The 27,542-nt window shown below is 42.9% G+C and overlaps 1 protein-coding gene across 6 annotated transcripts in view; it reads right to left on the bottom strand.

Moving 5' to 3' along the window:
* Positions 1 to 27,542, bottom strand: part of MSI2 (musashi RNA binding protein 2) — a 379,996-nt gene that overhangs the window by 346,996 nt on the left and 5,458 nt on the right. For all 6 annotated transcript variants that reach the window (XM_077836436.1, XM_077836435.1, XM_077836438.1 and 3 more), the window contains one exon: positions 27,092 to 27,133. In XM_077836436.1, coding sequence (XP_077692562.1) covers positions 27,092 to 27,133 — 42 coding nt within the window. The remainder of the gene's footprint in view (positions 1 to 27,091; positions 27,134 to 27,542) is intronic.

Here is a 27,542-nt window from a genome sequence, read left to right on the forward strand (position 1 = left end):
CACTTCAGGACATAACCAACCTACTGCAGGGTCAGGCAGGAATCTCCTTCCCCTACCCCTATGCACAGCACGTGGGAAGAGGCTCAGTTAGCCTTCTTCTGAAGCATCAGATATTGGCTGTGAATGGAGGATGGATATCAGATGCAATGAAACAAGCTGAATCTGGTACCGCAAGTTCTATATTATATGGCTCTCCTAGGACAGGGCTTCTCCAACTTCTCTGGGATGTGAGCCCTTTTCCATTCGGGGGTGGGGGGGGTCTCAGTTAGCATTAGTTAGTTATAAGGAGACTGGAGAGCTCATGACCCTTTAACCTTTTCACAATCCCTAGGTTGAGAATCACTGTCTTAGGACCTCTGATCCTCCTAGTCATTAAGTCAAACACTTCCTTGCACTTCACAGTTGAGTTAGCCAAGAAAATAATGAGCTTCACATGCGGTTTCATTTAAGCTACTGTTGTGTGATGAACGAGAGATGGGATAACTTGCATCAGGATATTAAATCAAACTTTGTTTATGGCATAAATTGACTAAGGTGACATGTTTATGGAGAACACACATTCCCCCTCCCCTTTACCCCAAATACACTAAAGGCTGATCAGTCCAAGCCAGATTTTATCTGTATAATGTTGCTTATTTCACTTAATTCCTTATTACAGTATAATGCTGTTTTGCTTTTAGGGAGAACAGCAACTTTCCAGCATTAAAGGCGCCGTGTTTGTTGAAATTATTTGCACCTGTATATATTATGTGCAATAAATCAACTATAATTAGCAACAAAGGTGACTATTAATCTTTTCCATGTTATTTATTGTTCAGCATCACTAGTAGAGTCTCTTCCGGCATACTGGAAGAAATAGCAGTTTTGGGACCAAGAGCTATAATTCAAATCTCTCTCTTTTTCTATGGTGTCAATCACGCATGCTGTATGCTTGTACAAACAGGAATATATAAATGATACTGGCACTCCTGTTGTGTGTTTATTAAAAACCCCACACACAATGTTCCTAACAGAATTGGGCCTTTGCTTTTACTTACACATACCCCAATCTACTACCAAGATGATAAAATCCAATAAATTAGATCTATAAATTAAGTCTGTTGGTGACAAGGGACCAGTAATCTTTGGGGACTGTCTTTTTGTTCTGTGTTTGTTGAGCACCTCGTACTATGGGGTCGTGGTCCAAGTCTAAGGCTCCTAGATGCTACTGCAGCACAAAGAGAGACTAACGTTCTTTCATCTCATGCACAGAAGAGGTCTGGCAGCAGCGTCAGTTTGTCACACACGATCCTAACGTACCTCATGCGGGATACCTCTAGGACTGAAAAGGAGCCCTACACAATCCTTGCGCTCTCACTCTCTGCTGAGCGCACCAGTTGCAGTGGTGTCTGAAATGGATCCTTGCTCCACCATGAACTAGACTAACCCACCAAGTCATTCGACGCTAGCCACCAGTCAGCAACAACTTTTAAATCACTGCCCACCTGGTCTGGATCTGTAATGGCACCCTACAGGTGAAAGGGTCCATACCCCATCACCAAGCCACTGAGCTATCCAAAGCCTCCTAATCCTGTACAATATTATCAACCTACCTGCTGAGATCACTTCATAATGTTTAAAGTTACCTATTATCAGTTTAAATTATCTACTCTCCCGCTTCATCACCAGGGGCTAGAAAATAAATACCACAGACCACTGCAGAGTGGCAATGAGGTAACAGCCAAATAACCTGAAACTGAACTAAAACCATTGGATGTTTGTTTGTTTTTTAAAAGAAGAAAGCCATATTGGATTTCATGTAGCTTGGCTGACACTCAAGATCATCAGAGCAACACCACAGTTTCATTCCTTAATTTATCCCTAAGTCTACTGGCTCATAAGACTGCAATGTACCGTGCTTGTGTGGGTTTCTGGGGAAAAGGAAAAAATAAGAATCTTTTCACAAGTTATGTTTCCCCCACCACCGCATAAGCCAGAATCGGTAGAAATAAAGATAGCAGATCTATCTAGGAGATAAAGTTCTGAATTTAAAAAGGAACAAGAGCAATGGATACTGAAGTTGGAATGACAGCACACTACATGGGAGTTCACAGAGAGCAGGCTGGTCACACGGGACTGGTTCCTCCCCGTTTTTACCCAGTTGCTACATTGCAGCAGAGCTCAGAATACATTAAATACTTTACTCCTATTACTTTTCAACTGCTTTAGTTGTCACAAGGATGTATCACAATTGCTAATGGGAAGGCAGGCAGTCTAGATGACAACAAATACAGCATTGGCAACCTCACACGTTCAAAACTCATGAGTCAGGCCCCAAAACTAGTAAGATTTTTTTTAAGCCAATCATGAGATTTTAATACACCAGCTATATGTTCTTTTCATTTGGAATTCTGGTTTCTGAGCTTTAAGGTTCACATTTTCAAATTTATCTCTGCAAACTTGAGGGATAGAAACTCACTTTTTAATATAGAAATAGAAGTTGGGATTCATGTGACTCCAGCAGTGGGTGATTTAAGAAAAAACATCAAATATTACAAGACTGTCAAGAGTTGGCTACACTGTCAGAGGGGAAGTTGGCTATGAAACCATCTGTCTATTAAGAGGTGGGGAACACTGCTCAGGTGTTCTGGACCACTGAACAAGACAGCCTTTCAATTTGTGTGTGTGTCAAAATGTACAGCCACTCCATATGAGGTCTTGCTTCACCTGTATATAACTGTCCTTCAGAAATCTGGGTGCATGAGATGAGAAAGAAACTGAAGATTAAGAGTGTGAACCTCATTATAAAATGCCTTCTGTAAATAAAGAAGCTTGATGTTTCAATGGGTCCACAGCCCTGATGATATGCTGTGGTTGCATCTAAAGGGGCTTTTCCCATTTCCAGTTGCTAGGACCCTAAGCACAGATTACATGTCACACACATGCCCAACAGAAGTTTTACAAGTTTCAGTCACTTCTCCTCTCTCCCCCTCCAGCCAGCCCAGCTATGCGTTAAGGGTACATCTACCCTGCAAAAAAACAAAGAACCACAGCAGTGAGTCTCAGGGTCTAGGTCTACAGATTTAGACTTGCACTATGAGGCTAAAAGTAGCAGTGTAGACGTTCCTGCTCAGGCCAGATCTCAGGCTCTGAGAGCAGGCAGGAGAGCAGGGTGGGGGAGTTGGGACCTTACTTTGCCCTGCCCTGCCCCCACCCCACAACAATGGACTCCCTAATCTCGTACCCTCAGATCCTCCTCTCAGAAAATCCCTTCATTTCTCTGCATCAGCAGGTTTTTCAGATCACTGGGCTCAAAACTAAGGTTCTTGGGTCTCTTCCCACTCCTCTCCCATCAGCTTTACCACAATAAAGCTGTCTCTCTCTAGTTGGGCCTATATTTCCCTATGCTTCAATGATGGCAAAAATAGCAAACTCTCCCTGCAAGGTCCACCCCATCTCATTCCCACTCTGTTTTCCCCACCATCACCCCCCCTTGTTTGTTTTTTCCAGGATTAGCAAAAATATGTGAGAAGCCACATGGCAAGCGTTAGTATAGTGGAGGCAGTCAGAGGTAAAATCCATACCCAACACGCTGAGCCAAGAAGAGAACCCACTAGAGTAAAAGGACTACTACTAACAACAGCAAAAACTAAAGGGACATTCAGGAGCATTATGGGCCAGACTGGAAATTTTGGCACCGGATGGGACAAAGCATCCATGCCTCCTTGCTTCAGGGAGTCCTGACATTAAGCCCGAAAGAGATTATGTAACATAAGCTGCCCAGTGATCATCTGTTCCTCTGGCTTGTTTTAAAGTGACGGTGTGGCTAACAACTGATTCAAGCATGACCCTGGCACCAGAGACTATAATTGAGTGGCAGCATGCGTGTATATATGTATTTCTGAGGCACACAACTGTAGTCTTCCTTGTGCACTTAAAAGCCACAAAATACATGATTTTCCGAGCCACTGCCCCCTCCAAAATATACTGATTTACACATTTTATATAGTGAGCAACAAAATCCCCATCAAGCAATCATGTAGGTCTGAAGTAAGACAGCTGAAGTAAGTTCTCGTTCTCGGGTTTAAATGCTACTTTGTGTTTGCAGTTCCCTGCTGTTAATGCACAGAAGAGTGAATCAGTTTCTCCCTTCTCAGAGGTAGATTGTCCCCTTGCTGCACAGACACTAATTCCCATTAGGGCCAACAGAATGGCAAACAGTAATCATTTCTAGGGAACGATTCAGCTGGAATCTTTAAACCTCCTAGCGAGGCAGGCAAGTGCCCATTTTGTGGCTAGGTAAATGAGGCAAGGAGAGGCTAACTGGACTTGTTTAAATTCACAGAGCCAGTCAGTGGCAGAAACAGGAACAGAACTCGGGTGTTTCCTCATTCCCAAGCTGTGCTCTAACAAGACACCATACTCTAGAGGAATTAGTCATACCTATTGAGGGCAAAGGCATGGGGTACTTCAGAGCAGAGTCTGTTCTTCTCTCCTCTCACCCCTATTGTTTTCATGGTCTAGGATCAACCATTGTTCTCCACAGAATAGCTAACCTGTCAGTCATGCTCATCTCCTGCCCCTGCTTCCTCCCATCGCTCTTGTAAGGTTGGGTCCATTGAGGGGTGTGGGCCAGGCAAGCTCCTAGTTTCCCAGTGCGCACTCCGGACCTGGGAGACAGGCTCACTCAATAATGGTTGCATTGGGAGAGGCGGGGAGCGTAGAGAAACTTTGAGCATAGTCACCCAAAGGGGACAGGTGGCTGAGAAGCCACGTGCAGCAAGGCAGAATGGCTGGAGAGGCCTCAACAAAGTAGCCGCCTCCTTGCCCCGGGAGTTCTCCTTTCTCTCAGCTGAACCATAATGGCAGACATGGCGAGGCGACCCTATTGTCACTTTAACCCCCAACTGTGGAATTGAAAAAAATAAAAAAAAAGCCTACTGCATTTATTCAGAGTCATTTCCGCTCGCTGACGCGGTGAGACCACGGTTTAAGCCGGCACTAAGGAATTCCAAGTTGCCATGGTTCTCCATTAACACTCAACATGCCTGCCCATCCCCCCCCCCACCTCAACTGTCAAGCTCTGACCTTAGTGTCTAGTTTTGGCGGGAAAGGTCAGCGGTATAATAGCCCCTTGTTTATTGGTCACCTCAAAGAATTATCATTAGAGTTCAAAACCCCCTTTACTGGTTACCTCAAACACTGGAGGACTCTGTCCGAATCCTTGCAGAATGGCAGCAAACAAAAGTGGTCTCAGCATGAGGAGGGAGCAGAGACTTGATTATCAGCAATTAGTGAATTGATGGTTCTCAAAGACACTGATTGAGGCCAGCAGTTCCTATTAGCAATAGGGAAGGAAAGTACAAGGGCAAACTGTGTCAGAGCAGAGCCCTGCTCCTGAATGATGCCTCCTTAAAGAAATATATTTAAATGCCTAGATTTTATGCAGTGCCAATGACAGATTACAGGACCATCCGTTAAGTACGGTGCCTAGTGCCAGAAGGCCCAGATCCTTATGTGATACCTCCTTAGAAATAAGGTTATTTCCCCGTAGTATATTAGCATCCAAACCACACTGTCAATGGCCCAATCCTGCAAACACTTACACACGTGAGTAACTTTGCTCAAGCATACAAATCTGTTTGCATTCTTATTGCAGTCCCTTGTCACTGATCCAAAGACTTCAATGGGCTTTGGATCAACCCCTTCTGAGTCTCAATATTTAAACTAATTTCATCTTTAAATATCAAATTTAAAATATAGCTAATATATTTAATGTAAGAGTTAAATCATTAATTTGCAATCTGCTACCCTGCAATATCCTTTATTAGTGGTGTCATTACTTGAGTTATATTCATTTTTCATGACGAAGTTTGGTCTCACTCAAAAAGAATAGAATTAAACCTTTAAGCCCACTTATGATCAGGCACAGAAGCAGGTATGGTGTAGAATACACAATAGCAGACAGTTTAAATGTGTCTTCTGCTTTCATTTGTCCAAGGTGTTTGTGCCAAGAATCCACTTGTGGCTGCATTTCAGTCTGTTTTAATGCAATTAGGGTAAAATTTGTTTTTAAAATGATTAAAAGCGTAACACAGCTCAGTGTTATGTACCCTCTAATAATCTTCATTCTGTGTGGCTGTGTCTTTGAAACTGTATCAGAGCAGTTTTATCACACGCTATGTGTATTTTTAGTTTTCTAATCCCTACACTTCCGGAGGGGCTGTTGGGAAGAAAAAAAAACTAAACTCAGTTATTTAAAAAAAACAGACATCTTACATAAAAGGCAGAAGGACTCATACTCTGCTAGGAAGGACTGAAAACAAATTGTGATTCATATACTAACCTGTGTGCCTTAAAAAGGCTGGAGTTGGACTTCAAAAACATTAATGCGGTTATACATCCACACCTCAAAAAACAATGCAGCAATTTAAAAACACTTGAAACAACTATGCTTTATAGAGTTACAAGCCAAACAGGTCACATTCTAAAGTAAGTTGCTTAGTTGTACTTTTAAAGAGACAAACAGGGATTTAATTCTTCCCTTTCACAAATCTAAATACTCTCCAGCCTAGAAGTATAGGAAAGTCTCCACTGACGAGGAAGGAAATCCTGATGTGATGCTTTTGCACTGCAAAGAGTTAAAATCTGTGTGTATCCCTGGCCAATGAGAAAGTGCCTGGCTGTATCCTCCCCCAGTGCTGAAGGGCCCTGCTGATTTCAGCACAGCTGCTACCTGCAACCACATCTCCTCAGTAGCAACGCACAAGGGGAAGGTGCAATTCTGAGCTTCTCTTTTCATCTCTATGGTGACAAAAAGCTCCGCTGAGAGAAATAAGGGTCCCTTCAACTCAAAAGGTTTCTCATTTTCAATGACTGCCTTTCACAATATTTTAATTAAATCTGTGTGGGGAAGCAGGAAAAAAATTTACAGCTAGCATGCTTCATTTACAATCACAGTTATACTCCAAAAAGGTAGTTTAAGTATTTTAAAATAGAAAGCTCTGTGGGCTGAAGATTTAAAAATAAGCATACTAGCTAACTGCACAGCTGTATGAACCAATGTGTTGAGAGAGAAAAAGATCTTTTCCCTTTAACTAAATGACAGGTTTCAGAGTAGCAGCCGTGTTAGTCTGTATTCGCAAAAAGAAAAGGAGTACTTGTGGCACCTTAGAGACTAACAAATTTATTTGAGCATAAGCTTTCGTGAGCTACAGCTCACTTCATCGGACGCATTCAGTAGAAAATACAGTGGGGAGATTTATATACACAGAGAACATGCAACAACAACGGGCAATCAGGTAAGGTGAGCTATTACCAGCAAGAGGGGGGGGGTGGGGGAGGACCTTTTGCAGTGATAATCAAGGTGGGCCATTTCCAGCAGTTGACAAGAACCTGAGAGGAACAGTGGCGGTGGGGGAAATAAGCATGGGGAAATAGTTTTACTTTGTGTAATGACCCATCCACTCCCAGTCTTTATTAAAGCCTCATTTAATGGTGTCCAGTTTGCAAATTAATTCCAATTCAGCAGTCTCTCGTTGGAGTCTGTTTTTGAAGTTTTTTTGTTGAAGAATTGCCACTTTTAGGTCTGTAATCAAGTGACCAAAGAGACTGAAGTGTTCTCTGACTGGTTTTTGAATGTTATAATTCTTGACGTCTGATTTGTGTCCATTTATTCTTTTACATAGAGACTGTCCGGTTTGGCCAATGTACATGGCAGAGGGGCATTGCTGGCACATGATGGCATATATCACATTGGTAGATGTGCAGGTGAACGAGCCTCTGACAGTGTGGCTGATGTGATTAGGCCCTATGATGGTGTCCCCTAAATAGATATGTGGACACAGCTGGCAACGGGCTTTGTTGCAAGGATAGGTTCCTGGGTTAGTGGTTCTGTTGTGTGGCTGCTGGTGAGTATTTGCTTCAGGTTTGGGGGCTGTCTGTAAGCAAGGACTGGCCTGTCTCCCAAGATCTGTGAGAGTGATGGGTCGTCTTTCAGGATAGGCTGTAGATCCTTGATGATGCGTTGGAGAGGTTTTAGTTGGGGGCTGAAGGTGATGGCTAGTGGCGTTCTGTTATTTTCTTTGTTGGGCCTGTCCTGTAGTAGGTAACTTCTGGGTACTCTTCTGGCTCTTGTCAACTGCTGGAAATGGCCCACCTTGATTATCACTACAAAAGGTCCCTCTCCCTCCCCGCTCTCCTGCTGGTAATAGCTCACCTTACCGGATCACCCATTGTTTCATGTTCTCTGTGTATATAAATCTCCCCACTGTATTTTCCACTGAATGCATCCGATGAAGTGAGCTATAGCTCACAAAAGTTTATGCTCAAATAAATTTGTTAGTCTCTACGGTGCCACAAGTACTCCTTTTAACTAAATATGTTACAGAGGAAGCAGGTTTCACTTATGTCTCAGCAAAACATGTTGCAGGGTAGCACTGCAAGTGGCTGCTTTTCTAAAGGGCAACTGAGCACAGATCGTTCACGATAAGGGCATCAACATTACAGAGAAATCCGTTTATATACCATCCTGCAGCAAACACCGACTGCACCCTTGTTGAGGCAACAAGCCACAGGACACAAAACACAGTAACACAGCAAGTCTAAAGACCCAGGATGATGACAACATAAGAGTGGAGTCAGAAGCATTATCTCTGGTTTTTAAAAACCTCAGATGCTGTGATCAAGAAAATAAAAAGCCACCCACCATCTCAAAGGAGTGGATGGTCCCCTCGGTAACCTTATATACAGCATTAGCAACAGCAGGATGAGGTAACCCAAAACATTTTTATTACAGCACTGTACAAATGTAAGTGATGAATATTTTCTCCCAGCAGGGCATTTGAAAGAGAAAGGCATGGCTGCCATAAGTAGGCCAGGAACCATCCCTTTCCCAACTCTGCTCCTTTCCCCTCTTCCCAAGCTCCAATTATTTGTATTGCAGTAGCACCTATGAGTCCTAGTAAAAAAGAGAACCCCATTTTGCTAGCTACTGTTTACCTACCCCCAAAGAGCTTGCACTCTATGCAAAGCATCGTATTCCCAGTTGAACGTACGAAGTTTCTGGGAAACAGGTTGTTTTTTTTTAAAAAAAAAGAGAATGAGACCCATTTGGCAGGTTTATTGAACCATCCCAAAGAATTCTAAAGCAGGGATATACAGTAGAACCTCAGAATTATGAACTGACCAGTCAACTACGCACCTCATTTGGAACGCAAGTATGCAACCCGGCCGCAGCAGAGACACCCCCCGCCCCCTCAAAAAAACACCCACAGTACAGTACTGTGTTAAACGTAAACTACTACTTAAAAAGAATAGAGAAAGTTTAAAAAAGATTTGACAAAGTAAGGAAACTGTTTCGTTGCTTGTTTCATTTAAAATTAAGGCGGTTAAAAGCAGCATTTTTCTTCTGCATAGTAAAATTTCAAAGCTCTATTAACAAAAAGAAAAGGAGTACTTGTGGCACCTTAGAGACTAACCAATCTATTTGAGCATAAGCTTTATTAGTCAATGCTCTATTAAGTCAATGTTCAGTTGTAAACTTTTGAAAGAACAACCAAAACGTTTTGTTCAGAGTTACAAACATTCCATTCCTGAGGCATTTGCAACTCAGAGGTTCTACTGTAATTCTCTATTGCATCTGTGGGATGGCTTCCAAAACACTGGAACAGTGATCCAGTCCATGGAACTGTTTCACAGAGAAGCAGATATGGAGCTTTAGACCCGAGAAGGCCAAACCTCTCCCCCAGAGGGCTTGGGGTGAGTATCTTAAGCTTATTTCAACAATTACAGACACTAACGTGCCGTAATTCTGCCTATGCTACAGAACATGCAACTTCAGGTAAGTCACTTTACCTCTCAACCTGAGTTCGCATTCATAATTTGGGGATACCACCACCTCTATACCTGATTTGGGTACTGGGAGGGAAATTAATATTTACCGGGCACACTGAACTCCTTGGAAAGCAGGCTCTATAAGAGCACAAAGTATTAAAAGGAGAACAAAGAAACTTATTACCAATTTAAAAACAAAACAAATAAAATGGATTACACGAAGGGACTTGGTTTCAGTACAGTTCATAGCGGACCCATGTCCCCATCACCCAGGAAGCCAGACGTAACAGATCTGAATTATCCTAGCACCCCGAAGAACAGTCCTCTCTGAGGAGTACTAGAACAGATGGGTAATACTAGCACCACTATGGACAGCACTGTACCCATTCTGTGGATAGGGACATCAGCCTTCTAGGCTGTCAGCCAGGCACCTTATCTGAGGTGTAGATGGGGTTGCCAACCCCATCCAGGATTTGCCTGGAGTCTCCAGGAATTAAAGATTATGTCATGTGATGAAATCTCCAGGAATACATCCAACCAAAATTGGCAGCCCTAGGTGCAAGGTAAATTTGCATGTAAATCTGCTCTGTAGCCTAATGGATAGAGCCCTGGACTGGTATGCAGGAGACCTGGCTCTGCCTTGGTCTGCTGAGTGACCTTGTTACTGCCCTCTCTGTGCCTCAGTTTCCCCATCTGTAAAATGGGGAAATGATACTGACCTTGCTTTGTGGTCTACTGATGAACGGTGCTATACAAAAGCTAGGCATGATTATTATTAATGCTACATTTTAAAGTATATTTTATTTTTAGTACAATAGTACCTGATGACCCCAACAGAGATAGGGGCCCCTTTATGCAAGGATCCATACACATGCATAGTAATGAGAGATTCTCTGCCCCAAAGAGCGTAGTCTAAACAGACAAGCTGGACAAAGCAAGTATTATCATCATCCCCATTACAGATGGTGAATTTAGGCACAGAAAGGTGAGATGACTTGCTGAAGGTCACAAGAGGAGTTGATGGGAGACCCAGGAATCAAACCCATATCTTCTTAGTCCCAGTCCAGTGCCTTAGCCACAAAGCCCTCAGACCCAACAGAAAACAGAGACGGACTCTCCAACAAGTCTGGTTATTTTTCCAGTGTTTCCTAGCCCATTCCAGTAGCCAATCTTTAATGGCCTCTAGAGAAGTCTGCATTTGATTGAAAGGCAAAGGAGACAACAAGAGCAAAGCCAGCTCCCTCAAGTTCTCAGTTGTTTTTTCTAAGCAGCTGCAAGAGATGAAAACAAGATGTTTTATTGCTTAAAGTAGCTGGGGTTGTTAAACATGTAGCGTTCTAAAATGAAACGTGACCCCTTTTCAGAGCCACTTATAGTCAAAGGTACGTTTTTAAAAATAAAAACACACAAGGGGGGGAAAAAAAAAAAAGTCAGTCAGGACCAAAGGTGTGTTTCAGGCTGACAGAAACAGAAGTGCCCATTTTTCATATAAATTATTTTTTAAAGTCATAATTGCTGCTTCAAGTCCAACTATCCCTGTATGTAAAAGCCCTTCTCCACATACATACTTTCTTGAGGGGAGAAGAAAAAAAAAGCTTATCCCCACAAAGGAGTATGAAATAAATTGCTTTACTGAAGGTTAATAATATCCTGTCGCCGTGGTAAAAGACTCAATTACAAAACCTTCAGAAGAGCTCCCAAGGAACTCATCTGCCTGCAGTGACAGAGGCTTAAAACAGCCAAAATACAGAGAAAGGCTAAGCCCTACCCAAAAGAAAGGGAAGGGGTGTGTGTGAAAGAGTGGGGGGGTAAAAAAATAAAACAAACAAGCTGGAAACTGGACACTCAAGGTTATAAAGAAAAAAAACAAAAAACAAAAAAAAAAAACCATGATTCCTCCCTACACACACAATTCTCTATAATCTCAGCAAGAATTATGGCCTAGGGAGACCAGCACTAATTTTAGTACCAGATTTATTATGCAGCAGGGAGCAGGAATCAGTGAGGCCCGGCTCCCTCTCCTAATAGGCAGAACTAGATCACGCTCCTGGAAAGCTCTACTGAAGAACAGCTTAGGCCTAGTGAAAACAAAGCCCATAGGAATCCCCCGAATCTCAACATGCTGTGTTCTTAGGAGTCCCAGTAAAATGCAATGGATGCCAAAGCTCATGACTTAAGGCTCCCAGCATGTGGATGGGGGAAGAACAAAGTAGGAAGGCATGAGGTTCCAGTCATTAGGGCCCTAGGGTGGGATCCAGGAGACCTGGGTTCAGCTCCCTAATCTGCTTCTTGTGTGACCTTGGGCAAGTCACTCAGGGTATGTCTACACTGCATTGTAAACCCAGGTGTCCAGGTCCTGGGGTTGTGGACCTGAGCCTCCACAGCACACGAAAAACGGGGCTGACAGTTGCTGGAGCCAGGTCTCACAGCAATGCCAATATGCCCTCACTACGCTAACTCAGGTCCACAGCTTGAGCTGCGTCCACACTGTAAAGTGACAGAGCTTGAACCAAACTTTCAGTGGGATTCGGACTCACCCCCCTAGTAGGATCCTGGGTCCCCAGTGCTTGCTGACCCAAGCCAGATTGGTGGTGTGTGGACAGAAGGAAGGCTTGGGCTCAAGGCTTAGTATGCTGTATAATCATATTGTAATGGCCCTCACCCGGTCTTGGTGGGGAGCGTGGCCTAGTGGTCATGACCACAACCCCTAACTGTTAAGGGGATTGTGGTGGGGGAGCCTGGACCCGCCCACTCCACTGGGCTCAGATCCGGGCCCTTTGGGCTACCAGTTGTCCGGCAACCAAAGCTGCTTCAGGCTCTCCTCCCTGGGCCACTTCCTCTCATCCTCCCCCCGGGTCAGCTTAGTCCAAGGCTTTCCCCCATTGGGGAAGTCCAAACCAAATAAATAAGAGAAGGTTACCAATGTCCAGGCTCCACAGGTGGGGGAGGGAGGGATATTTCCGTCTCTGGGGTGGGTCCTCCCTTCCCTCAGGGAGGGCTCCTTTGGACAGCTGTGTCAGAGCCTTTAGGCTTCCCTCTTCTCTGGGCTGCTGGAGCTGTGGGCTGCAGGTCTGCTTAACTCCCCTTCTGCTACCCAAATGAGCTAATGCCCTGTCTTTTAATTCCTCCAGCAGAAAGAGCATTTGCTGCAGGTGTGTCATGGCAGGGCGAGGCACGCTGAGCCCAAAATAATCCCTTAACACTTTGTTGCCTGCTATGGGGTTTGTACACCCCATCACCCACACCTTCCATCTCCCTATGCCTCAATCCACAATCTGTAACATGGGGGATAACACCTTTACCCCACCTAACTCACAGGGGCATTGTGAGAATAAACACATTAAAAGATTGTGAGGTGCTCAGAAATACAGTAATAGTGGCCATAAAATTATTATTTTTAAAGGTAAGTAATCAGAGACAGAGATTGAGACATGTCCCAAGGTTCCAGGAAGAAAACCGAAGAGTCTTGACTCCTATAACCTGCCTCTAACAACTGACTTGCTATAAAATAATATGCTGCATGCTACAAAGTAGACAAGAGATTTCCTTAGTTCACATGTTTACCAGAAGCATGTGCTAAATAACAAACCCCATGTCTCATTAATACTCATTACAGCTTTAGCGGACTATGCCTCTCTTGCCCTTTCCACTCACCCCCCCCCCCCCAAAAAAAAATTTAAGAACTGCTAAGCGTTGCTTTGAATTTTTCACTGTTCTCATTTGCTCTAATCACATTACTATTAAAAGGCCAATTTTATGGTAGCCTGGTGCACTGAGCAGGCTGATCAGGTGGGTCTGCTCTAGAGAATCAGTTTCTTTGGGCATTCATGAACCTTGTCCCTTGAGCATGTTTCTGTAAAGTGAAACATTTTAGCTTTTGGCATGCTTCTTCCCTATTAGTCCTCTTCTTCCCTGCCCCCAGTCTAAATGCTGCAAGCATCACTCTTAAGCAGATTCAAATGCAGACCGAAACCTGGCATTTTAGGAATACCATTTTTAACAAGCTAGTATTAAAAACAAACATTCTGCAGAGGTTTTGCACCAACAATGAATCAAATTGATCTCTCAGCTCCCCACAAGCCCCACTGAGACAATTTTAAGGCAATCCTTAATGGAAAGTTCAAGTCTCTTTGTAGAGAATGAAGCGAAGTTATCTACAAATACTCAACAAAAAGGCAAAGATACACCACAGCGGTCATCACACTTCCAGTATGTCTGCTTCTCAGCCCCTTTTGACCAAAAAGAAGTCCCAGAACACACACACACACACACACACAGCTGAGCAATCTCAGAGGTACATGATTAATAGACAGGGAAATTACATAAAGTGGCAATTAAGGGTTTGGAATCACCCTTTTCCAAAATGAGAAATATTTTTGGCCATGTTTCATGAGAGAATCTCAAAGTATTTGGCAAGCGCTAAACTTCCAGGCCTGACTAAACAGACACCTCTGTGCCTCCAATTTTCCAATCTGTGAAAGGGGGGTAACCACCTGTCTCACTCGCACACAGAGAGATTAAGGGTAAGATTTTCAAAAACCACCCTGAGGAACTTAAATGCTTTTCTCTCCGAGGTAACAACATTGGAGTTGTAATGCAAGACTAAGCCCTGGTTATATCTACTGTTTCCACGCTGTGGAGAATTACACATCCAAACTTTCCGAGGGCAGACAAGGCCTAAAAGATTTCTGAAAAAACAGGCGAGAGTTTAGAGTCCAAGACTGCCGCGTGAGAGACTTAAATACACATCTAGGCAATCCTTGTACTGAGAGTTCCACCAGTGCAGGGCCAGCACATAGTCACATACAGGCAACTTTGCAGCACACAGGCAAGATATTCAAACCATTAGCTAGTACTGAGTATTTTAGACCTTTAACCCTGCCAGGCACCAGGAAGAACTCATGCATAAAGCCAACAAGCTTCCTCCACACACAGGAGCATTAACTGCCTAATCCACACTAGTAGCCAAACCATGCAAGCTAGGACTTGCTCTAGTCTCTGTTCCACTTCAAGGAGTGCTTGGTGTGCATATATCTGCCTGGATTCCAATGATCCCCAGTTCTAGAGAATGTAAGACAAACAGGTCCTCCTCTCATTTGGAATAAACTTAAAACATTTCAAGGTAACGAAGGGAGACACACCCACAACAGCAGAAAAATTGCACCTGCCAAAGATACTTAAGAACATTATGAAACAGCAAAATTTTCTTTGATCGTCTCTGCATAAGATGCTTACCCTGTAGACCAAGTTCCTTGAGTTGTGGATAGGATCCAATAAGGTTACTTTTTCTACAAGGATACATATATTTTGCTTTGCCATCATTTTGTAATTATTTGCCTTGTTATTTTAATTTTACTTTCCACACATTACAAGAGATCTTTAACATGTGGCATCACCTAAATAAAGTTCTATACCTGTTCTCTGAAGTATCAGGTACTTCGATACTACAGCGAGAGAGGCCATAAAAGCATCTAAGATAGACAGTCACAGTTTATGTCTGTAATTAAAGTTCCCATCAAGTCTTAGGTTCTTTAGCATTAAAGCCTTTGGATGGGTAACTGCTCATTGATATTTTTTTTTTCACTAAAGCATTTTTTTTAAATAGACGTAAGACGTAGAGGGAAAAGAAAGTAACTGCTGGAGACACCTGTCAAACTGAGATTCAAAGATCTAAGCTGCCTTTTAATTAAATTGTAACTCCAATGAAATCAAAGCCACATTCACAAAACTTTGGGGGAATCTTCGCTATGGAGGACTTTCAGCTAGCCTTTTACTTCATGGGGAGAATTAATGGCATTGCTGATTTGGCCAAAGGAAAAAATCCATTATACAAGAAGATGACAACTGTTCCTTGGTCAATAACTTGCTGGGCTTAATGCACCGCTGTAGTAACCTCCCACTTTGATCACAGTTCATGAAACTAATTGAGTCAGGAATTAAAAACATACGAATACCATGGCAAGAAAATCTCTCTCCCTTCCACCACCACCACCCGTCCACCCACCAGAATCTTGGACTGACTATGCCAGGAAATCCCCACTCTAACACCCAAAAGGGAAACTAGGACAAACAACTATGATGTCATCTGTCTCCAGTGCTCCGTGCATCACTGTAGAAGTGCATCAAGATACCCAAACTCAGGCCGGCTAGGGGATACCTCTGGTTTGCATAAAACAGAAGACTACAGCCACCCTCCATGGGTGGAGCATGTGGAGATGACAAGGCACCATGCAGTGAAAGTGGTGTGGTCCTGCTGGACAAGGGAAAAAGCTTGACTCCAGAAGTCAGCCTATGTGGAGATAGGGGTAGAAGGCGTGGCCCCATGTGGCACACAGCTCAGTTCCATAGGGGGCATAGCATGGTCAGAGAACCCAGCACCACTTGGAAAGGAGGAGGCATGCTGTCTCTCTAGCGCTCACCTTAGGGTACATCTACTCTGCAGTCACACCGTGGACGTACACAAGATAGCTTTAATCTAGCTAGCTCCGGTACTGGAGCAGTAAGGGGCTTCATGGACTTCTGTACAAGCTTGCCCAAAACCCTAGGTAATTACCCAGGCAGCAAGCCCATGCTGAAGACCCTGCTGCCATAGCTTCACTGTTCTGGTACCCAAACTAACCAGATTACAGCTAGCACAGGTGTGCCTACAGCCGCCCCATGACTTCAGTGTAGACATTACCCCCCCGCCACGGTTACTCAGGTGGGGAACTGGATTTGTCCCCACATCACAATGCACTACTTGAGTTATTCTCCACCCACTCTTCCAGTTCAACTGGTGCAAGCCTGTCTCCCCAGTCACCACACTAGCTTGTACCATGTGACAAGCATTAGCCATAACTCATACCACAAACTACCTTTCACACTGCTCTGGTCTACCCTACCCTTATCTAATTTCCCCCCCTACGTCTCACTACCGCTGCAGCTGTTCAGAAACCCTGTTGTACCACCAACCTCGTGATTCTAGCAGTTACAAGTCACAGCCCAACACAACACCGACAACAGTTTGGGCCCTAAGTATAAATTTCTGATTTTTTTTTAAACTGAGTATTTCAATCAATGCAGCACCATAGTAATGATAGAAATAGCTTAAGTTTGGTGCGGTTTTCTTTAGTGCATTTCTTGTCCATTGCTCATGGACACAGGATCTCCCCATAAGCATGGCCTGTATCAAACATACCATACAGAAAAAGACAGAGCATGCTAGAGCACTCAACTGGCATTCAAGAGACGAGAGTTCTATTCCCAGCTACGCCATGCGACCCTGAGCAAGACACTCAGGCTTAGATCCTCAAAGGTATTTAGACTCCTAACTGCCTGCAGGCCTGTTTCCCCTCCAATCTTTTGCCTTTGGGACAAGGACCGTCTCTTACTATGTCTGTATGATACAATAGGGCCTGATTTCAGTTGGGACCTCCATATGCTACTGTAATATAGTTAAATAGAACTTTCCTTCCCACTGAATGCTAAGCCCTCTAGAGAATCCCAGGGTCAAGACACTATATGCAAAATGTGTGTTCCTCAGCAGACAGTGCAGCTGATTTCCACAAACCCACAAAAGAGCTTTTCACAGAGTACAACTTGCACGGCGTACAACTTTCAATTCCAACTTCAGTTTTATTTTGTTTTTCCTTCCTTTCCTGGCTTCACCATGTGTGTAGTGTAGCTAGGGGCCTTGGAATATCTGCTATGCCCAACCCCAGAAGTGGTGGCATTTCATTGGCAAGGGAAGCATTTCCTCTATTCATCTGCGGCACTTTGGAATCCTCCTGCACGAGATATGCTGTATAAACGGAGGAGGAGAATACCAGCATACTATTGTTACATACCACAGATTCAGGGTGGAGAGAGACAAGTGGTTCATAACATGCCCATGCCCAAAAGGCAAGCTGCATGGTATACTGTGCCTGAGAAGGGCTTATTCTCCCAAGAACTTTCCATTCTTTTAGCAAGAGCAACAGAAAAACTGCTAATGACGTGTTCCCCAGCACTGGCCTATTCCACTAGTGTGACCAATGAAAAAAAACATTTGTTATTGCTAAGGATTTTAAACTGACAAGCTTTTTCAACAAAGCAGGCCCCAGACACTATCTCTAACTCACAACACAGGCTTGAGACATCCACAGACACAGAGTGAAAGCTCAGCTTGGTTGGTTTCTTTTAACCTCTTTGCACAGTTATACATGATCTGAAATTGTCCTTCAGGAAGTTTCCGAAAAACTAAATATTTATACAGCAATTGTTACAAAGTCTCCTAGTAGTTCTCTGTTTAAGAGGCATTCTGTTTGCTTCAGCATTTAAAGAGCTGAAAAATCTGTCAAGCCTTTTGGTTTGGATATGAAATTGGGATTTTCAGAGCCTCTTTTTCGTCTCGTGTCCCTCATCCTCCTCCCTGATGCAAAAGTGATGCATAGAACAAACTCAAGCTAAGACAGGTAGTGGGGATATAAAATATAGATGGGAAAATGCCTATGGATTTTGTGACCAAGGCTTTTGGAGGAGGCGGGGAATCTTATTAGCAAGTCTAAGAGGGGGCAACTGAAGGGAGTTGTCCAAGATTTTGTGCTTCAATCAACCAAAAGCCCTAGCTAAAGAATGCAAACTTTCCTATCAATACACATGGATCTGACTCAAAGCCGGGATCCATACCAGAACTCTGCCCAAGTTCTGCGGCATTTGGATCCAGCAGTGGAAATGAGGTCAGTCCCATCTCAGATCATTCACACACGCAGAGAAAAACAAACCCAGCAAGCCTTCACAACTTTAAACCATGGGAACTACTTAATTCACTAGGTATTAGTCTCTGCCGCCCCCCCCCACCCCAAACGCCATTTTCCCTCCCACCTGCCTGGTCCCCTCATTACCGTCACTCAGCATCAGTTTTTGCTACAGTAGTTTTCTTGGACCTTTGCCCCTTCAGTCAGCTTGAAGCCTCTTCTCTATTGTACACAGGAGTCTTTGGGAAATTAATGCAAGTCTTTGCTTGGGGGATGGAGAGGGTAGATGCATTCTAGCTCTGTTATTCCACCCCTTCCTTCCCCCCCCCATCCCTGCCTACACACACTTAACCCACCATCCTGCAAACACTGACTTACGTTTAACTTTATGCACTGTGTTCTATGGGATTATTCAAAGACTGTAAAGCGAAGTATGCGCACAAATCTTTGTAGGATCAGGGCCTTGCTTTGTAATTAGTTTACAAAGCATGGTCTTAAATAAAAATGAAAGCTACTGGATTGCAACAATATAGCCATGTTTAGATATCTAGGAAAGCCCAACAACACTGAGCAGGATAGGAGTGATTTAGTACATTCTTGAAACCTTCTCTACAATCAAGAAAAATAAAGGCAACACTTCGGACAATAAAGAATTCGGGAGAGAGGGGAAGCAGTGAAATCCCAGGGTGTGAAGTGCATTTATCAATATTGCAAATTGATTGGATTAAAGGGAAACGGGTCTACCTGAGAATATGTACTGCAATAGTACCTTAGAGACCTCAGTCAGGATGGGGCTAGGCACTGTACATACATTAGTAACAGAATAGTCCTTGCCCCAAACAGTTTACATTCTCAAACGCCAATCCCTGAAAACAAGCTAAGCCTGTGCCTCCTTTCAACCACATGAATAGTCCCATTGAAGTCAATGGAACTATTCAAGCGATTACAGTGTGCTGCCTGTCATGCTGATCGCTATTGTTTCATTGTTTCCTCACACTCCCCCATCTGCCTGGATCCATTTCTTGTCTCACACTTAGATTGGAAGCCCTTTGGGGCAGGGACTGTCTCTTAGTTCTGTGTTTGTACAGCGCTTAGCACGATGGGATGCATCTGCAGGATTGGAGGCTAAAAGGGAGCCCGTCAATTATTTTAAAAAATTAAAAGGAGTGTCAGAAACTACATCTACCCCTGCATCAGATTGCCAGTTTTTGCAGTTTTACAACAACGCTTCCCCCCCCCCCCTTTAAATGAACGTCTCCCTCTGGGTGAGACCCACAGAAAACAAGTGAAACTGATGGCAACTTTACAAGAGAAGTCATGAAACTGACTATACACAAAGTACTGTTAACTGCATAAAGTAATCTTCTAATCCCTGTTCTAGGCTCCCCAGTTCAATAAATCCATTTAAGAATGCTCTTTAAATCCACCCCGATTCAGCAAAGTACTTATGCACGTGCTTGACAGATTTAAATGGGACTTATGCATGTGCTCAATTTCTTCACTAAATAGGGACAGACTGCTGATTTAGGCCATAGAAATCTTAGTAGTTACTTGTAACAGCACGTAAAACATTTTCAGCCAGAAGTGTGATTTTCTAAGCTGATGGACTCTGTTTAAGTGCCTTTCCTCCCCTTACTATATGACCCAGAATACCTTCCTATTTAAAAGCAGTAAAAGCTGAAATCTAGTAAAAGAATAATAACTAACTAACTATTAGGAACTGAAAGGGCATCTAGATATACAGTAATTGGGCAAAGAGCTTGTTTTTTTTCCCCCCCTTCATCATATACCTCTATCTTCTACATACACTTTGTTATGCTTTTTCAATAACTTTCCTCTTAAAAAAAAGTCACAAATTCCCCTAATGTCTTGGATTTCACAACATTTGGGAGAAAATCACCAGAGTCAACAGCCAAAAAAAAAAAATCCATTACATTAACTGGCCTGTCACTGGCAGTGACAAATAAATGAATTTGATGATTATAGATCAGTCATTACTGGATCTGCCCTCAGGCTGTAAAAGGCTGAGCACTTTGCAGACAACACGTACTCAATTTGGAGACAGAGTGAAACACACCAGGGTATTGGCCACCCTACTTCTCTTCACCTCTCCCTCTTATAGAATCATAGAATATCAAGGTTGGAAGGGACCTCAGGAGGTCATCTAGTCCAACCCCTGCTGAAAGCGGGAGCAATCCCCAATTTTTTCCCCAGATCCCTAAATGGCCCCCTCAAGGATTGAACTCACGACCCTGTGTTTAGCAGTCCAATGCACCCTGTCCCCAACTCACCCTCACCAAAGGTTGGTGCAGGGGGGGAAAAAAAAGTATCTTGGAAGAAACTATGGGGGAGGGGGAAGAAGGTATAGAAAAGGGCAGGAAAGGAATAAGCCCACCAAAAAGGAACCCAATCCAGTCATCTCCAACTGGTCAGCAGCAAGTCAAAGGGAACATAAGTACATTGTCATCATCACTGCAAATAGGAGCCCTAGGCATGGACTTCATTTTGTTAGGTGCTGTACAAACAGAACAAAAAGCCAGTCCCTGCTCCCAAGAGCTTACAATCTAAACAAACACAAAAGACATCCCTAGGCAGTGATAACAGGGAGACATCTATTATACCCAAATTCACAACAGTCTCTTGGTATTATAGACAACTGGAGTGTTTTACTTTGTGCCTAGGGAAAAGAAAGAAATGTTTATTTCTCAAAACAAAAAAAGCCACATGCCCAGCTCAAAAACCCTACCCTTGATAAAGCCCGGGACATTTTGCCTAATGTAAAGCTTCAACGTGCATTGCTCAGTTTCATTCAACCAGAGGGAAAAAGTATTAAAGAGCATGGCTGATGCTGCATCCTGGATGGGTCATCAGCAACTGAATTTGAACCTGGGACTTCTGGATCTTAAACTGTGAGCCTCAACTGCTGGAGCGAAAAGATCTAGCTCCGTCTGGCAAGGCTGTAGCAGGCTCATCCACCACTGTGTGTGGCCCAGCTGTCAATAGAGGGAGACAGAGCACCATGCTTCATGGGTATGGGCTACAAGCACCCACTGGCTGGGGAAATTCATCTGGGTTACCCAGAGTAAGTGGATTACACAAGCATTCATTGAACAGGCTATGTAGGAACTGGTCACTAGCAGCCTAAAGTAGTCCCTACCAGCTTTACTGAGCACCAACTTCACACTACTCAGCATGCACAAGGAACAGCTGGAGAAGGAGTACTAGTTTTATTACTTTAAAAAAAAAAAAAGGTGACCCAAAAAAAAAAGGAATTGTTTCCCTCTCATCCATTTACAAACAGGAAGAAAGTCACAAGGAACAAGTCTGACTGCGCTGCTCCACTACAGGCTGGTGGGGAAGAAAGGGAGAAGAGTCTTGAGTTCTGCTCGTGTGTTTAATTCCCATTCTTGTGAAAAATACAGCAAATTCCACCTCTCACCCTTTACTTCAGTAACCCTGGGAAGCAGTGGGGCAAATCACGGGGCGTACAGAACAGAGTGCAACAGGAACCACCACCAAATGCTTGGCTATCAGAATGCCACGGCAAGTTGAATGCTGTATAAGAAAACAGACAATCCGGCTTGGATTTACACAGCTGTCCAAGGGACTTAGACACCTGATTTCCATTAAAATTAAAGGGGGGTAGGCATCCAAACCCCCTAGATAGCTTGACAATCTAGCCTGTATATTTATTCTGGCAGGACATGCTCTCTGCTTACTGCTTTGCAATAACTAGTAAATATATTAGAGTTTAATAATGCATGATCCAAATGAAAGGGAAGGCCACAAAATTCTGCTTTTCAATCAGAATGGAGGGGAGGGGAGGGTGTGCGTGATTACACGCTTATGTTCCACATGCCCAGACAGCGATCTGCCTGCTTACATGGCTAGCTGGGAGACTACCTACCCACGCAGAAGCCTGTATGCCCATTTGCACACAGTAATTCAAAGCAAGAAATCAGCTGACAATCTGTCCACTGAATAGCATCCAAGGTTGAAATAAGGCTCTGTCAGGTTATTTTAAATAAAGCTCAACGCTCTCTTAAAAGGTTGAAATGAGACATGCTTCCCTGGCGCATCCAGACCAACACACAAAATCCTCTCAGGTTAAAATCTTTTCACTGTTTTGCAACTGAACTGTCATCTGGGATGATGTGCCCAGGTCATCTGTGGATGGCATTATTTAATTTGAAATACAATCCTGAAATATAATGACCTCCGCTCTGGGTTGACAACAGGCGCAGAACCCACGATATTCAGCACCAAGAGCGCAGGCCTCTACTATTTGAGCTGAAGGGGTAACTCCACTAGCTGGCAGCAACAGTAGGCTTGTCCTTTGTGTAGGCCATCTACTGGAGAAAAACATAACACTTAAGTCAGCAGGTTACACTCAACAGTGTTTTGATATGTAATCTTCCTTATGGTGAGTGGTCCGATCTACTCCACCTGCTAGGACTATTCACAACAAGCAGCACTGGACCCTGATATCAAGTGTTTGTACCCTAAGGCCTGATCCTGTGAACACTTGGGCACATAACATGACTGCCATGAGTAGCCCCACTGATGTCAAGCTTCCACTGGAAACTTGTCGGCCTCTTTTTCATACAATGCTTTTCACATTTTCCAAGAGAGACAAAGAAGGACCCAGACATTGGAAAATACAGAAGAAGCAAATTAAATGAGATCGTTATCTTCTCCCCTGCCACTTAATAAAGTAAAGTAATATCTGCAAATGTGTACACACACACACACACACAGAGTTTATTCCTGTTTATCTGAATAAAATCTACGTCCCCTGTGCTATTCAGATAAACAGGCATTTGGATAATCAAGAGGGCATCGAACAAGCTCTGCCTTTCAACAAGAAACAGCTGGACTTCCCTGCTGTCACTATACATGTGCAGTAACAGCAAGGCAACAGACTCCCTAGCACCCAGGCTCCTCCTGCAGCTGCCCAGCTCAGTGCACGCCCCAGCACTGGCTCTTGCAGGCTGCCTGGGGAGCACAGAGGTCCTGCTGAAAAGGGAGCTGGGCACCTCAGTGCTGCAGTCCCCAGGGCACTCGGGGGGCTGCTACAGCAGCCAGAGCCTAAAATATGACACCGAACAGACCAAGAGGTAAGGTGTGGGCAGGAGATGGGCATGCAGGCAACTGGGCACAGGTGTCAGGGAACTGCATGCTGACAGCTGGGCAGGGTGGCAAACTGGGGGGTTGCACACAGGCATTTGTCTTGTGGACAGGCCTGTCGGGGAACAAGGAAGAGATTCGGATAATGCGGCGGTTGGGATAATAGGGTTTTTTTCTCTCTCTCTCTAAAAAACCCTCAACTGTTAGTGTCCTTATTGTTAACAATGGGAATGAAAGAATTTGGTCTTTTTTCTCCCAGGTACATATTGTTTTCTTTTTAAAAGATTTTCAGGTTAGTAATGCTATAAATGCTCCATTATTTCAACGTTCCTTTCAGAAGCTGGAAGTTAATCAGAATTTTTACCAGGTAACAGCAGCAACTGCAAGACTGTAATTGTCTATTTCCTTCATCTCAGTATTAGCCAGATTCTATAGACTCAACAAGTTTTAAACCCCGGCAGCAAAATTTCTTAAAACAATGGCTGCAAGTTGCCCTAGCCTTCACAAGAAGAGTAGGATTACACATTATGGTGTAATCCATTAGAAGCAAATGCCTAGAGATCTGCTACGGTCATTCTACAAAAGAGGGGAAGAATTCTCAGCTGTTACAGCCTGCCACTTCTTGCTCAGTAACTGATCTGCATCATCACTGAGGTGTCAAATCCTGAAGACACAGGTAAGGGAGCCCAAAGGAAAATGTGTTATCACAACCCTGTTTGAAAGACAGCAGTTGGCCACCTCTAAACATTCGTTTGATTGGAGCACCACAAGGGGAGGAAAAAAAAAAAAACCTTTTAAAAAATAATTTGTAGACGCAAAAATAATTTAAGTGCAGAAATAAGCTAAGTACGTGAACTGGCAAAGGGCCGCACATAATCCTAATGTTACCATATTCCATCTCTGCGCTGACAGAACGTCAACAGTAAATTCACTCTTTGAACAGCCCAACACGCCACCTCTGAAGGTTGGCTCGGCAGGTCAAAAGGCCTACTGCCAGAGAGGTGAGGAAAGCACTGAAGCATGTTACTTGTGACTGAGAACGGGGAATGTTCCACCAGCTTCCACCAATATAGTTCAACAACAATCACTTTAGAGCGCAAAAAGCTCCTGTTTCAAAAAAGAATTGATATGATACTAAACATAACAGGAAGATGAACTACTGAGAAAAAACTCACAAAAAGGTAGACATTTCATTAATGGCATTAATCTCTATGGACTCAAGCATCAACTAGTTAATTCGATTGAAGCGCAGTTGCATTTTAACACTGAACATTTACTGCTCAACTAGGACAGGCGAACTGCTATACTCTAAAGCCTTAATTCAACAGCTAATTTAAAAAAAAACAGGTCAAAACAGGTTTTTATTTATAAGATGTATTAAAGAATATTATGACAGCACTAATATTAAATCTGTTCTTTATTGCAACTAATTTACTGTGTGTTTCCTTCCAATTTTAAGCCTTTTTTTTTTTTTAAAGAAAAACTAAAAAACACAACCTGCTAAATAAAAATTTGAATCCATTATTAAAGAGGACTGAATAAAAATCAGGATTAGATGTAAGCAAAATATGCTTAGCTTTCCATACAGGGTGGCTTCATGCTGAGAGTGGAAGCCTACATATGTTCCATCATTTGCCCCATAGTTTAGAGATGTTTACTATCAAGATTTTTTTTTAAAAATCCACTTAGCAAAGATGACCTGATTTTGCATTCAGATCTTTAATGTGGAAGAATATTTTTGGCAACAATCAAAAATTAACTCACTCAGATCCATAATACTCATTTATCATCATTACAAGCTTTTGCAAACAAACAATACTGACAGTACAGACAGCTTTGGTAACAGAAGACAATTAGAAATTGAAAGATGGTTTAAAAAAGAAAAGGTGCAGGGGAAACATATTACGAGGCAAGACGACCTTCATAATTTAATTTCAAGACTAGTTAGGACTTCTGTAGCTTTAAGGAATGCACTGTGTGAAACACAGCACTACTCAACAACATAATCCCAAAGCTATCAAACCCTACATAACACAAAACTCTTTGCTTAGTACAGAAATAAGCCAGCCCCCTCTTTTGTCATTAATTAGCATTAGCTACATCTTAAGAAAGTAAGAGCCCTCAAGGAAAGGTTTAAGTACATTTGTTTAGTTTTAATTTCTGCATGTAGATTTTTTTTTTAAATTGCTATTACTCCTCTTGCTATATGCCCAGAGATGTTAAATTTACACATTTTCTTCTGGATGTGTGCTTTATACAGTATATAATGTTATAACATCATGCACTATTAAATTGCTCGCTCTCATGTGGGATTATGTACAATAAAAATATTCAGTTAAACTTGTTTAGGCAGTCTCTACCCACCAATTTCAACCACTATTCCCTTTTCGCCTGTGTCTACAGCTTCCTATTCGCCTCCCTACCCACCCCCACTTCTTAATGAGGGGGCAGGACTAGAACAGAATACAGAAGCAATCCAGGTTGATTTTAATATACATCAATGGTGTATACCATTTGAATTAAGTTTTTGCAGTGGAGACAAAGCAAAAGAGAGGAAAGTTAACTGTAGAAACTCTTTTTCAGACTCAGACTTCGAAAGTCAAGTTAACTGATTGCATATTGGAATTTGAAAAACTGATCTACTGCTTTTGCAAAACAGAGTTTTAAATAGTAAGAACTGTTTCAATTCCACAAACAGGTCCTCCAGCACCAATGGTACCAAGATATTTTTCAGAGATAGCATACAGATAAAAGCTTCTCTGCACATGGCTAAAGTGTCTGTCCCAACATGGAAACTGACCATATTATAACAAAGTATGCCCTATAAGGAGCAGGTCACTATCCAATAAGACTAGTAGGATAAAAGACTTACAGCTCTTTGTTCATCCTTCTTGGAAAGGCATACCCAATGCTCATAAAAGTTCAGAGCTTCATACCAATCAAGAACTCATTACCCACCACTTATTAGTGCCCAAACACCTCTCAAAAGTTATACAAAAGAAAACTCACAAAGCATGAGGGCAGAGATTTATTCCCATCCATCAAAGCCAAGGAGCTCAAAGCTCAGCCTGAAACGAGCAAGAAACCCTGCACTTAAACCAAAAACTCTTCATAAATACTGTAGCAAGATACGGTACAAAATACTGTAACAATTGTAAGTAACACAGCAATGCTCTACCATTACAATGAGAAAAAGCTAAGACTCCTTCAGACTGGCACAAATGACTGGGACTCCGTAAGGAGATAGTTAAACTGGAGACATGTAATATCGCACAAAGCAGCTCTCCTGTAGTTTCACAGCCATATGCTGATACCCTTAAGACGCCATGCGCTCCAGCTTTAAAAGCTTTCATTGCCAATTCCCTGTTTGAAACCTGAACTGCCTGGCAACAATGACTCTGTGTGCCTAAAATCCTATTATCGATCCTCCTACTTACCTTAGGCTGTGCTCGTCGGGGAAATGCAACTTTAGGGTCAATCTGAGGGAAAAGAATGGGGAAAATCATGTTAATTTTTTTAAACCATTGAATTATTAATCCCTCATTTCTCAGGCTTAAAATTCAGCACACTGGACCTTCTAGAGCAATTTAGGAGCTAATGGACTATGGTCAGATTTAGAGTGGGACTGAATTGATCTGGTCTGTAAATGATATCTAGTGCATTCTATACGATAACTTACATGGTATACAAGATGCTCTGTACTACTTTTTGGTCTGGTGCCTCTCCAACAAGAGCTGGATGTTAAATATTACCAGCATATTCTGTAGATTTGTATAGAGATGGACTCCATTTTGGATCACAATCTTAATCTGCAAGTTTGTTCAGCTTTCAAACACATGCCCCTGGGGGTTCTCTTAAAAAAAAAAAAAAAAAAGCTCCCCATCCCCC

This window comes from Eretmochelys imbricata, chromosome 17 (assembly GCF_965152235.1).
Source record: "Eretmochelys imbricata isolate rEreImb1 chromosome 17, rEreImb1.hap1, whole genome shotgun sequence".
Lineage (NCBI taxonomy): Eukaryota > Metazoa > Chordata > Testudines > Cheloniidae > Eretmochelys > Eretmochelys imbricata.